Raw genomic sequence first — 13,194 nt, 5'->3', positions numbered from 1 at the left:
GCTGGGCACTGGGATTTGGTACCCCCCCCCCCCCCCCCCCCTTCATGACCCTCGTATAACCCTTGCACTCGGTGAAAATACTTCTTCTTCCGTTCAGAATTTACTGAAGGAACTTATCAGGACGACGGCTACGGTTAATTTGTGCTGAGACCGCCATTATTTACTTTTGGAGTATCTCGCAAGTCTTGAGAATTTATCCCCTTTAACGCAACCTTCACCTCAAAACTGGATCTACAGTGTATACAAATACTAAAGAAAGCTATATGCTACTACTCAGAAGGTCAACAAACGAGCCTGAACGGAAGAAGAAGTATTTTCACCGAGTACAAGGGTTATCGGCAAATGAGCTTTGACACGAGCGATCGTTATGTAAATACACTGATGGTGGCAGATTTTAATCTGTTGTCGCATGCAATCCAAGGAGATACCCAGCGGTTTGAACTTATAGAGCGGTTTACTAAGGTAAGAAATGTACTGTGATGTGCTTTGTAGCCTTCATTTAGTCCCAACTTTTGAGACTTTCTCCCTCGAATTTGGCAAAATTTTAGTAGGTGAACAAAGGCCTCAGAGTAGGGTGTCTTCCACCCTTGCTGGTGAGCTTAGAATTTTCCGAAAAGTTTCCATATTTAGTCAGTCAAAGTAATGAATGTACCTTAGAATTTTTATGAAAACGAAATTCTGTGAGCTGCATTTTAGGGGACGAAGCACACTTCACAAATCGGTGAATTTTACCTTTCTGATCACGGTCAGCAACTTAGTTCGGCCAAAATTCAGTTTTGGCTCGTAGCAAAGCAAAAATAAGAAACTGGAAAATAATAAATTGCTTTTTTATGTATGTGTGCCAAATCCTTTCCACTGACAAAAAATGAGGGAAAGCTATGTTTGGTCCCGAAGTCGAATGGACCGCTTTTAGCGGGACTGCCACTTAAAATCCTAGAAATTCGACGGCGTTTTCCTTGATCCCTATCTTTGTTTTGGTTTTTATTGCGAATTAAACCTTGATTTCGTTGTTTTCCTCTTAAAAAGTTTTTGTACAAGTTGGTTCGTGATAAAGTTAGCCTAAATGTTGAATACATATCTACATCAGGACGTCATTCCGACTTCGACTCTTGGCTAAATATATTCCTCGGTTTTGATAACGTTTTGACAAAAGGTAGGATGTTGAACATAATATTTTACAGGCCTCCATGCGTGCGATTTTTTATACGTTAAAAGTTAATTAATTAAACGCCATTCAAACGATTGAATTTAAATTTATTATTTTTCCTTGGCAAACATCTTGTCCGTTTCTGATTTCGCCATACTCGTGAAAAAATATTATCAGGCGTCAAGTTACGCTTGCAATGTAAATATGACAAACTTTTTTTCCGAAGACGTTTTACTTTGTTTTTCGTAAAAATAAATGTGCCACAGTCGAACCTCCCGTAAGCGACCACCCAAAATGTCAAGCCTAGGTGGTCGCTTACGGAAGGTTGTCGCTTCCGAGAGCTCAGACCATTATGCCGGTCAAAATTTCGCTTCATTCGCATATGGTAACTGCAGAGAAAAAACCCGAAACTTTTCGTTGAGAACATTTCCATCTCTTGTACTACCCAGGAATGCGATGATGTTACAACATTTTATAGTCCAGTTTTCGCTCTGTAATCTGTCCATTGGTCGCTTACTGGAGGTTAAGAACAAGAGAAAACTTGAAACTTTTAGCTCTAAAAGTGGTCGCGGTCGCTTACGAGAGGTGGTCGCTTACAAGAGGTTCCAAATATAGTGATCTGACTTGGAAACTTCTGGTATTTTGGAAAACTGGTCGCTGAGGAGAGGTAATCGCTTACGAGAGGTGGTCGCAACCGGAGGTTCGATTGTAATAATAACAATAAAAGCAATATTTAAAGAGGATATCACCAAGCTAACACTAAGTTAATTAGGGTGGTCCTCTAAAGAAATGATTTCTTCTCAGGCCAGAATATAGGAGACAGTTTTCGCTCCCAGGGAATCGAGCTCGATTCTGATCGTCGCATTCGTGTCGCTAACAAGCTCAAGTTACAATCAGGGAAAACAAGTGTTGAGACATTTTTTTACGAATCGGACGCTTTCCAACCGAGACCCGCACTTCCCTTGATAAAAGAAACATTTTTTCCTTCTCAAAATCATTAGTAATTCATCAAGTTAAAACAAAGAAAATTTCAACCGTGAAGGAGGTCTTAATTAACATAAATTTTGACAATTTTACTTCTCCGTTTACTCTATAGTTTTTGTTTCGATTGAGAAGAAATATCAAACGCTCGAGATAGTGTTTCACTGGCTATCCAAACACCTCGAATTTCGTCAAAAATACTCCGCTGCGTGTCGTATTTTCAACTTCCTTCTCGGTGTTTGGATATCACGATGAAACACTGTCTCTCGTGTTTGATATATTACGTGAATAGCCAACCTCCACACTCCCCCAAATCAATATTGATTTAGACTTTGGCCACGCTGTCACGTAGTTACAACATTGGGAAGGGGGTTGGAGGCGAAATATGAGGAGTCAGTTAGGTAGGGCAAATTACGCTTGAACGGAGAAAGTTTCTTTTCGGGCCATCTCAACTCTTGTCCCTGATTGTAGCTAGATCAGATAACCAGAATCGACTTCATTTCATCTGGATTGACTTTTAAATAATAATTAATAATTTATTTCTAGCGCACTGCATCAGAAATCTCAATGGTCTTACAAAGAATAGTAATAATTTAAAATCAAGGGTCCTTTACAAATATTAATTACAATGTAAAACTAAAGATCAAGATTAGCATGCTTAAAGATAAGATAAGTAAAAAAGTTTTTAAGTCTGTTTTTAAAAATGTCGATTGATGGGGCGCTCCTTACGACTAGCGGAAGGTCATTCCAGAGCGTGGGTGCACAAGATGAAAAAGCGTGACCATCATAATTCTTTGTCCTAAACACTGGCCTGTCAAGTCGCAGTTTGTCAGTTGCGTTTGAGCGAAGACGCCTATTTGGCTGACGTAATACTAGCAAATCGGCTAAGTACTTAAGTGCGAGACCATTAAAAACCTTGTAGGTATAATGAGAAGAATCTTAAAGGCGATACGTTTATGTACAAGCAGCCAGTGTAGCAGGGGCTTAAGCAAACAAGTTAATATTACCATTTCTTTGATTTCAACGTGGAAATTAGAAAGCAGTTGATGCGGTTTTCCCACAATGCAAATCCGTATCACTGACCAGTTCAAGTTCAAAATATTCGTGATCAACCTTGCAATCATAAGTAGTCTTTACTCCTGGTAAATCTTTGGCGGCGTTCACTGGTTCAAGATACCCATCAACATCAACCTTGCCTCCATCCGAATTATTACAAACATCGGAGGCGGCATTTCCAGTTGTCAATTTGGGGTCATCCACTAACTCAAGATATTCAACATCGACTTTGATTTTACGAAGATTCTCGTAATTCTGACCATCACTCAATCTTCGGAAATCCAATTCCTCATAAATGTGTATCTCGCTATGTCTTCGTTCGTATCTGACAGGTTCCTTTGTTGAAGGGTCGACACTTTGGTAACTTGGACGGGGTGGAAGAGTGCGTACGACATAGTGGGTCGCTGTGTCTGTTTGACATGATGAATTACCCTTGATTTCGTCAAAAATATAGTTGTATTGTGCTGCTTCCTCTACGGCTCTCGACCTTTTTGCTGCAAAACAAGGCAGAATGATCGCACTAAATAAGCTGTTGGACCCGGGATCAGAAACCAGTGGGTATACTCCCAAATAAAAAGGACGGGTGTGATCGTCGGGAATCCCTGAGAGGTACCAAGATCCTGCCTTGTGGGCGTGACTTAAAAACATTTTTACCCCTAAGAGACACCAATTCTAAAACAACCCATCCTGTCGTATTGATTTTTTTCTGCTCAATACCCTAAACCGCAAAAGTTCCCGCTGCGGACCTTTTGAAACTGAACACCCTAAGAGGCACCAAAACTACTTTTTTAACCCCTAAAAGGTACGACGAACACCCCTGTTCTTTTTATAAGGGAGTCCCCCCGGGGATCAGGACCGGTGTGGACTGTAGATCCCTTCTGATAATGAACGCCTCTCAGTTTCCGATATTCATTTGTCACCTGCAGTCCAGTGTAATGATATCCTAACTTTTTTTTTTCCTTGTTATGATAAAGTTTAGATGTAACGCGAGCTCGGGTTGGTTGCAACAGCGTGCTTTGTCATAGTACAGATGCACCGTAAGCTTTTGTTAGCGGAATTTCATTTTTTTTTCCAATTATTTGTTTTAAGAACAAATTTCCGCTAGGCAGCTATCAGCCGATAGATCCTTGTTGACAGAAAAACCATTGTTTAAATAGAAATCTTTAACCAATTAGCGCGCGTATTTTCTTTGGGCTATTTTCTAAAACTTTGTGTCATACCTGTTTTTTTCCTTGATTTTCGTCGTCTGCACCGGATGAAGAGGACAGTAAACGACACAGTTAACAGCACAACTACGAAAGTATACACCACAAGTAACCACGGTCTTGGTTTTGAATTATCATTTTCGGTTGGACCAACGGAAGTGGCTGCAACTATAATCAAACAAACGGTATTACCAAGAGAAATTGATGAGGATCATAATCTCTTGGTACTATAAATTTATAAAAATTCAATCAAATAGCACGCCGTGCTTGGCATTACACTATATGTTCACGGTTACAAAATATTAATAACAACCCCGCGGTTGCCGCTTATCAGGATAATTAGGTATAGGGTGATATACTCCCACGCCACTGACGTGAGCTTCCCGGGAGACTCCTATGTGAGAAAGTCAGGGATGCTCGCTGTCTCACTTAGGAGCGTAAATCACAGATTTCGGTTTCACTCAGGGTGTTCAGGACTAAACCAGCTTGTAGCAGCTCTCGTAAGCTTGTAACTTTGTTTGTCGTCATAGTGTAGCAGCTGATATTTTTTTGCAGCTAGGGGCATTGCTGCTCTTTGTTCTACTGTTTTCTCAAAGGGTATCGAGCCATTCATGCGAGACCTAGCGAGAGCTGCCACATGACCCGACGAAACGCTACTATATTTACCCGTCAACGCATCTTTTAAGATTGTACTGAAAGAAAAAATAATAATAAAAGAACACTGTCATACTGTGTGATCTTACAGGGAGCCGAGGAGTCTCATTTAAGTGTTATTTTGCTTTTAATGTATCGTGCAATTGAAGCCCGTACTTGTCTGCGCTTTTCGAAGCGGTATCTTTTAGAGGTCAAATAAAACTCCAGTCACACCCAGATTGGTCTCCTGTAGGGGTTTAATTCAAACTTTCCGAGGAGTATCCCCGACCTTTTCACATAAGAGTCCTCCCACGGGTGAGCTTAAAATCAACCTCAAATACTTAAAGCAAGTCTTATCATTAAGCGGCTATGCATTACCGTGAAAAGGAGGACTGCTCTGTTCGTGTGAAGATAACACCAGTGACCATTCATCTGCTCTGTAAGTGCCTGTAAATGATGTAACTACACCAAACCTGTTGTAAACTTGTCTACAAAAAAAAAAAAACGGGGAAAATGCACGTTAATGCAAAGTCCAAGACAAAATAATCGGTTTTGTATAATCACCAATTTTTTCAGTGGTTTATCCATATTCCAAAGTGCGAGGCTATATGATAGGAAGCAAGCTTTTAATTACCGCGATATTGACATCTCCCAGGTTGTGTCAGGGGCCTTTTTTTCCACCGACTCAGTAGTCAGCGGTATTGCTCAGTATTTTGTACACGTTTCTCTGCGCTGTTTAGACACACGCTATGAGATGGACTGCGGTATTTTTATGGCAATGCTACTTTTTTGACAATGCTCTCTTCCAATTTATTTCCAACTTGTACAACACTTCAACCCACGGAAAGTTAAATTCCACCTGTTGTGTACTTGCCTTTTTTGAAATTTCGATGCTTTTGCTATTTTTTAGAAATTAATAAGTTAAACCAAACCTTTTTTTACTCACCTTAGAAGCCCCACAGTATCACCTCCCCCTGAATCGCTTCCATATCCTACTCTCCACTGTAAATCGTGGATGCTTTTTCGTTCAACTATCTGCACTTTTTTCACATCTCCACTAACGGAACTTTCATCCAAATAATAAGCAACCTACAAATACAACTCCTTTTAGCTCTAAGACAATTTTTCAACTAAAATATGCCTGATGAACAGGTTTGTTTCGTTGTTCCTGTAATATTCTGGTATATATACATGTGGGTGTCTTAATTAAAAGCAGCATTCTGGCCCGCCATCTTGCAAAATTGAAACAGTAATCGCTTAAGCTTTATCGCTTTCATTAGTTCCTGTGTTGTACTCACGAGGATGACTTTGCTGATGGTAATGCCAGGTGGTAAATTGAGAATCCAGTTAACGGGTTCATAGCTTCCAAGCACAAGAATAATTGGTCTGTCTGACTTTCTTCGACTGACGACATTAACAGTAACGTTACCGGCTGATGGAGGACGTCTGTTAATAACCTCGTACACAGACAGTACGTGGACTGCGTACTGTGTAGAACTGTCCTCAGGACTGCAGCTGTACATGGTTTGGGGCTGCTGGTTGTTGTAACGTGGTTTGGCGAGGGCTGTATCAGTATTGACTTGGATTCTACAACCATATGCATCCGCTAACAAATAGAGAAAGTTGTTATTTTAGCATCAATATGATTAAAAGACAAAGGACAAAAGTTATTGGTGTCATAGTGAATGCTGCTCTCCTGGGGATCTGTGACTTCCTAATGCAGCCTTTATGGTGGTCTTCCGACACATCCCACATGTTTTAACGGGGCCTCTGCAATTTCCATGTATTGTTCAAAGTTTTGGCCCTAGGGAAGTATTGTCGGGTGTTTATTGCACAACCTCGCTTTTAGGAAGCGTACCCTAAGAAAATTCTAAATGAGAAGGGGTAAGTAATGAAAATTACTTCTAAGAACCCCTTTCCTCTCCATTCTAAATCTGAGATAGACCATCAAGACAAAAATTTTCATTTAATTGGTTTTTAATCTTATCTTTGAGTTAGAACATGAGAACTGCTTCCTGTGAAAATTCTAAACTATATGAATTCAGTAATGGGCTCCTGGCTATGTGCCTTCTACATCTTTTGCCAGTAGAACTTAAGTGGAGATTTCCATCTTGAAACCTTGCTACGTTTTGTCTTTACATGGAAGCTAGATTTTAACAGTGTTGATAACGTAACCAAACCACTTACGCAAGCAAGTATTGTAATCATAATCTTGACCAGTACACACGCAGTATCCGTCTCTGCAGGCAGACTTCATTTTCCCGTATTGTCCGAGGCAATGACTGGAGTGATTCGAGAACGTGTAACATCTCTGTCGGTGGCGTTCCAGTGCGAGTAAACCTACGTGTGCCGGTGTGGACGTGGATGTAGGCATGTGTGTTGATATATGTGTGGCTCTGGATGTAGGTTTGGTTGAAAGAGTTTGGCTGGAGGTGGGCATGGGTGTGACTGCCGTTGAGGTTGTTGATGGGGGTGTGGATGTCGAAATGGATGTTTGTATGGATGTCTGGACGCGTGTTGGTATAGATGTGGGTGTAGATGTAGTGGTGGTTGTGGAACTGGGTGTGGCTCTTGATATGGCTCCACCACCTACTTGTGGGTCTGGGGCTTTGAGTATGGGTCTCTGGAAACGTAGTTTAGGTGTCTTTGTCGGTCTAGATGTGAGCCTCGATGTTGAAGGTGATATTGGTTTAGGTGTGGATGTTGATATGGCTGTATGTGTGGCCGTGGCTGTGGGTATGGATGTCTGGATACGTGTTGGCTTAGGCGCGGATGTGGCTGTGGTAACGAGGGAGCCAAGGGAGCCGTTGCTGAAGAATCCAAGTCTCAAACCTGTGTAAGAAGTGTTCATTACTGATTGCGTCATAATTAAATATAACATTTTCCAATAATTTTTGGTGAAACCGAACATGTGCAGATCATTTACGAGGTAAAAAGCTAAGTAGATTTCGGTGGCTTTCTCGGGTCCGGTCGTGTTTCATCCAAGGAGCTAGCTCGTTTCCCGAACAGCGGCTGGTAATCGAGCCTACTGGCTGGATCCTCTAGATTTCTTATATTTCTCATCATCATCATTATCATCACCACCACCATTTGAAAGTTGACTGAGAGACGTAAGCTTTCTTTAGAAAAGAAAGGTTTTTTTTCTTTTTTTGAATGTGTGAGTGAAGGGACGTGGTTTTTCTTATTCCGGCCCGTGCTATTGCGATTCTCTAATTTTTACTGATAGCATAAGGCAAGAAAAAATGATATGTAGGTCTTAGTACCTTGTGGGGAAGATAACGCCAGTGACCATTCGTCTGCTTTGTAGGTGCCCGTAAATGACGTCACTACACCAAATCTGTTGTATACTCTCCTACAGACAAAGAGAAAATTTGAGTAAATGTACATTTGTATGGTCCAAGACAAAAACCAACATTTAGCGTCCTTCTCTTTCAATCTATTACTAATTTTAAAACTACCTGATGCTTTACCTGCAACTATAAGACAACACTCGCACCACATCCACTCGTCAATGACACCACCCTAAGCTTTGCTCTTTTACTGAAGGTATTGGTCGTTCAACGGATTAGAAGCGTGCCGCTTTGCCTTTCAATTTCCTGTCTATCACAAAGTCTCACCCATTGCACCTTCCCCACTTCCGACTCAGAAATTTTCATAAGGTTGACATTTTTCCACTTTATATTTAGGTACCTTAGTACTGCATTGACCTATAGTTAGTGGTGGGCTGTGGTATTGTGTGCCACAGATACTCTTTATCCACTGGAAATTGAATCTGCACGCTAGACACCTGTATAGTGCGTTGCTATAACAAACACCAAAGCTGCAAGCTAAATTTTGCCAAGTGTAGTTTTTACCATTTGTCGTTCTTTGCAGCCCATTTGTTTCAAACAACAAAATTAACCCACTTTGCTGTGTATATTACTTACTGCAGAAGCCCCACGGTATCACCTCCTCCTAAATCATTGCCATATCCTCTTCTCCACCGTGAATCACGCGTACCTCTCTGTCTGACTACTTGAACTTGGTTCACGTCTCCAGTAACAGAGCTTTCATCCACATAATAGGCAACCTATAGAAACAAAACAGTCCTGGTTATGACTCTTAAAGATAATCGAACTGTTGTGTCGAAGGTTGCTTTGTAGACCAATGTCAGCCCATATACAAATGATTTTCTAATCCATGAGTGTTCTCTCCTGTTTGTTGAGCGTTTATGAAAAATTTAAGCTGATAACTGACACGTTTGGGGCTTCCTATCAACTTAAGTTTACACTAGGGTCCAAGACGTCTAAAGCGGAAGAGGTTTTTCTTGTAAATTGTGGTCTCCCACGACCGATAAAATGTAAGACAGTTAGTTTAAGAATTTGCACCTGTTACACGTCATAAACTGTACACTCACTTATCCACATCCTTTACGATTTTTCTTGGAGAGAGTGGTCACGGTTTGCACATCTTGAAAACTGAGTTTAGCCAAAATTTTTTCAAGTTCGTCGTTTGTAATCCGTGTTAATCTTCTCCACACTTAACCATCCTTGTTCCTTTATGGTTTATTATCATTTCTTTGGTGTTTTTCTATCATAATACTTTCAGGTTTCCTTCAATTTCAAGATAATTTTGTATTTCGGCCAAAATACCTCGACAGAGCTCTTTTAAATTGGATATTTTCCACAGTGGATTGATCACACCCATACTCTCTTTATAAGAGGATATAAAGCCATTTTATTTGGTTATGTAATTATATATTCTGGTGTATATATTACATAAATCAGAGGGTTTTATAAATTCTCATCGTGTACTCACAAGGATGACTCTACTGATGGTTATGCCAGCTGGTAAATTGAGAATCCAGTTAACAGGTTCATAGCTGGCAAGCACGAGTATAACAGGTTTGCCTGACTGGCCACCGCTGATAATATTGACATTAGTATCACCGGCAGATGGAGGGCGTGTGTGCCTATTCCCTTCGTACACAGACAGTACGTGGACTTCGTACTGTGTCGAACTGCTGCTAGGCGTACAGCTGTAGATTGTCCTGATGGGCTGTTTGTTATACTGTGGTTTGGCAAGGGCTGTATTAGAATTAATCTCGATTCGACATCCATATGCATCAGCTAAAGATATGAAAATATCAACTGTTAATACATTAATACAAGAAGACGCGACAGGGGTGGGGAGGCGATGTCGGTGGTGCATGAGGGTAGGTGTGCCTGGTTTCTAGTGATTTACCAATTTTATTGTGTGCTCTTCGAACATCCGCATAACCTGGTTAAATACATTTATTAGCTTAAGAAATGCGGTTCTATACATGTTGCTAAGGGACTCTGTCACGGCTGAATTTAGGCTATTTTGTTAATTAGTTTTAAAACTCCCTATGAAACTTAATGTCAGCGCAGAAGTTACTTTTCTGGGTCAAAATGAAAAAACCATGGCTTTATTACAAACAAATGTCTTCCAGGCGTTATAATTAAAGGTGACAAACAAACGAGATTTACCTGTTAGTCAAACAGGTTTTCAAAATCTCGGTCGCAATCCTTTTTAATCTTCTTCAATTTTTGTCCATTCTTTTGTATTTGCTGTGTAGCATATATTGAAATGTTCCTTTAATGTTTTAAGTGCTTTATATTTCATTCAGTTTGGGGATCATTTTCTTTATGTCAAAATTCTTAAGATCCATGACAAAGTTCCTTTAGATAAATCTTACTTAAAATGGCCAGAGAAAACGCAAGTTCTTTGGAACACTGGCGAAATCTCTTAACCTCATAGCCTAAAAATACTCTTATTGTATAATTTGCCTTTAGTATTATGAGAAATAAAGATATTGTTGTTATTGTTATTGTTCTTTCAATATCCGAAATAGCCTTCTTGGATATAAATATTGAACGATCAGAATAACGAGCTACTCGATCTTTTGAATCCACGCTACTTAAATAATTAATAATTTCAATTAATTTCAGCAATGCACTTTGAACTAGGAAGATATAATATCATAATATCAATCGTTTTCTTAAAACGGGTGATAAAAACTGAGCAGTTTCGCTTAATACGTTGAATACCAAATAAAATAATGAACCTAGAAATCATATATAAAGGGCACCAGCTTTCGTTCTCTACATGAACAATTTACTTACGCAGGCAAGTGTCATAACCGTAGTGTGGGCCAGTACACACGCAATATCCCGCTCTACAGACAGACTTCATTTTCCCATATCGCCCAGAACAATGGCGGGAGGTTCCTAAGCACTTCCGCGTCTGACATGAAACATCGGTTAAGCAGAAAATTAGGGCGATTGAAGACCAGAAGGCAAAGGAATTCTTGAACATTTTGATCCTCGGCATCTCCCTGTGAGGCGAAAAGTTTGAAGTTATTTGAGCTGAGCTAATAGAATGCTTGTAACCCCGCAACTCACAATGTATCCACCAGGCGTGGTGTGCCTTACGGTGGTTCGATCAGATTTTTGATTAGCGATACTGTTCAACTTAATTTGAGTGACTAGAGCACCACCATCATTAATCCAAGAGCAAATCAAACGTCTCTGGTGTGCTAGAGAAAGAGGAAAGTTTCAAATGATATACGTTTTACCACGATCTGAGTTACCCTAGCAACGTTATGACGTCATATCCGCTTTCACATAAGAGCGGATAACTTGTCATAAAGGGATAATTTTGGGTATACGACGCCGGCATCTAAGACCTGACATTAGTTGTCTAAACGATGGCAAAAGGTATTGTAAAAAGTTTTATCAGAGTGTTTTTGAGAAAATTGCGGGTGACGTTTCAAGGTGTCGAAATACAACAAAAACAAAGGTGTTTTAAAACATTGTTGCAAGCTATGGCAAGAAGATCATAGTAGTATAGATGTCCAACAGTGGCAATTAAATGAAGACATGATGATAGATGCGAATATAGCCATAACACTACTGGAAAAAAGACCTGAAAAAAAATTCATTTTTTGAACGGGATTCCAACCCACGACCTTTGCGTGCACTACCAACTAAGCTATCCGGCAAAGCAACATGTTGGGAGAGCATTGCACGGGTAACGCAAAGGTCGTGGGTTCGAATCCCGTTCAAAGCCTGGAAATTTTTTAAGGTCTTTTCTTCCTTTCAGTAGTGTTATGGTCGCATTCGCATCTATCATCTTGGCAAGAAGACATGACTAATTGACACATGAAATGAATCTTATAACATCTAAATACCTAGAATGAAAATGCCAGTCGGTTATTTTGCTTTTATCGGAAATTCAGTATACAATTATTTAAATGGGCGGGAATTCAATTAAAAAAAAACTGAGTTTTGCTAAACCCTGCCCTCAAAGAGACTTTGAATATTCAACGTAATCCCTGAATTTCACTGGAAAAGTTGAAAATTTACATGGACATGTCAATTGTAATTTACAGTATGTAAATCTTGATTTACATTCTTTGTAAATTACAATTTACATGTTAGGGTTTTGTAAAATAAAATTACAGGAAATTTACAGCTTTTAGTACAGCATGTAAATGTTCTGTAAATAGTGATTTACATTGTCTTTGTCGACAATGATCATTTGAAGAACATGTAAAAACTTGTAAAATATTTTACGCACTTTTACAGTATCTGGCTTTGTAAAAAACATGTAAATTGCTTTGCTAAACCATGTGAGGAACGTGTAAATAATTCAAGCGAATGCTGTAAAAATTCTGGAAATGTTATGTTTGTAACCCTGTAAAAACCATGTAAATGAAAAAAGGGGGCCTGTAAGAAACATGTAAAAACCATGTAAATGAAAAAAGGGGGCCTGTAAGAAACATGTAAAAACCATGTAAATGAAAAAAGGGGGGCTGTAAGAAACATGTAAAAACCATGTAAATGAAAAAAGGGGGCCTGTAAGAAACATGTAAAAACCATGTAAATGAAAAAAGGGGGGCTGTAAGAAACATGTAAAAACCATGTAAATGAAAAAAGGGGGGCTGTAAGAAACATGTAAAAACCATGTAAATGAAAAAAGGGGGCCTGTAAGAAACATGTAAAAACAATGTAAATGAAAGAAAGGGAGCCTGTAAGAAACACGTAAAAACCATGTAAATGGAAAACCTAGAAGTTGCACGGGTGCGACACCGCACTAACGAAGCTGTCTTCTTGTGAACTTTCCGCGCATCCACAACGACAAAATAAAACTAGAATTGTTACTGCACAT

At 39.6% G+C, this 13,194-nt stretch overlaps 2 protein-coding genes across 2 annotated transcripts in view; one reads left to right on the top strand and one right to left on the bottom strand.

The window, feature by feature from the left end:
* LOC110055743 (uncharacterized) overlaps positions 1-13,194 on the top strand; it is a 183,676-nt gene that overhangs the window by 27,262 nt on the left and 143,220 nt on the right. The gene's annotated exons all lie outside the window — the stretch shown is intronic.
* On the bottom strand, positions 2,639-10,332 carry LOC110055803 (uncharacterized). Its single transcript, XM_089271831.1, has 9 exons — positions 9,820-10,332; positions 8,949-9,091; positions 8,286-8,374; positions 7,210-7,854; positions 6,321-6,628; positions 5,969-6,111; positions 5,401-5,510; positions 4,405-4,557; positions 2,639-3,678 (listed from the first exon to the last, which is right to left on the bottom strand). Exons 1-9 carry the CDS (start codon positions 10,210-10,212, stop codon positions 3,161-3,163), a joined length of 2,502 nt encoding a protein of 833 aa, XP_089127957.1. The 5' UTR covers positions 10,213-10,332; the 3' UTR covers positions 2,639-3,160.

The sequence above is a fragment of the Orbicella faveolata genome, unplaced genomic scaffold, assembly GCF_042242905.1.
Source record: "Orbicella faveolata isolate gen_17 unplaced genomic scaffold, um_ofav_v1 contig_34, whole genome shotgun sequence".
Taxonomy (NCBI): domain Eukaryota; kingdom Metazoa; phylum Cnidaria; class Anthozoa; order Scleractinia; family Merulinidae; genus Orbicella; species Orbicella faveolata.
The sequence above is the reverse complement of the archived record's forward strand: the minus strand, read 5'-3'. Positions and strand labels throughout refer to the sequence as shown.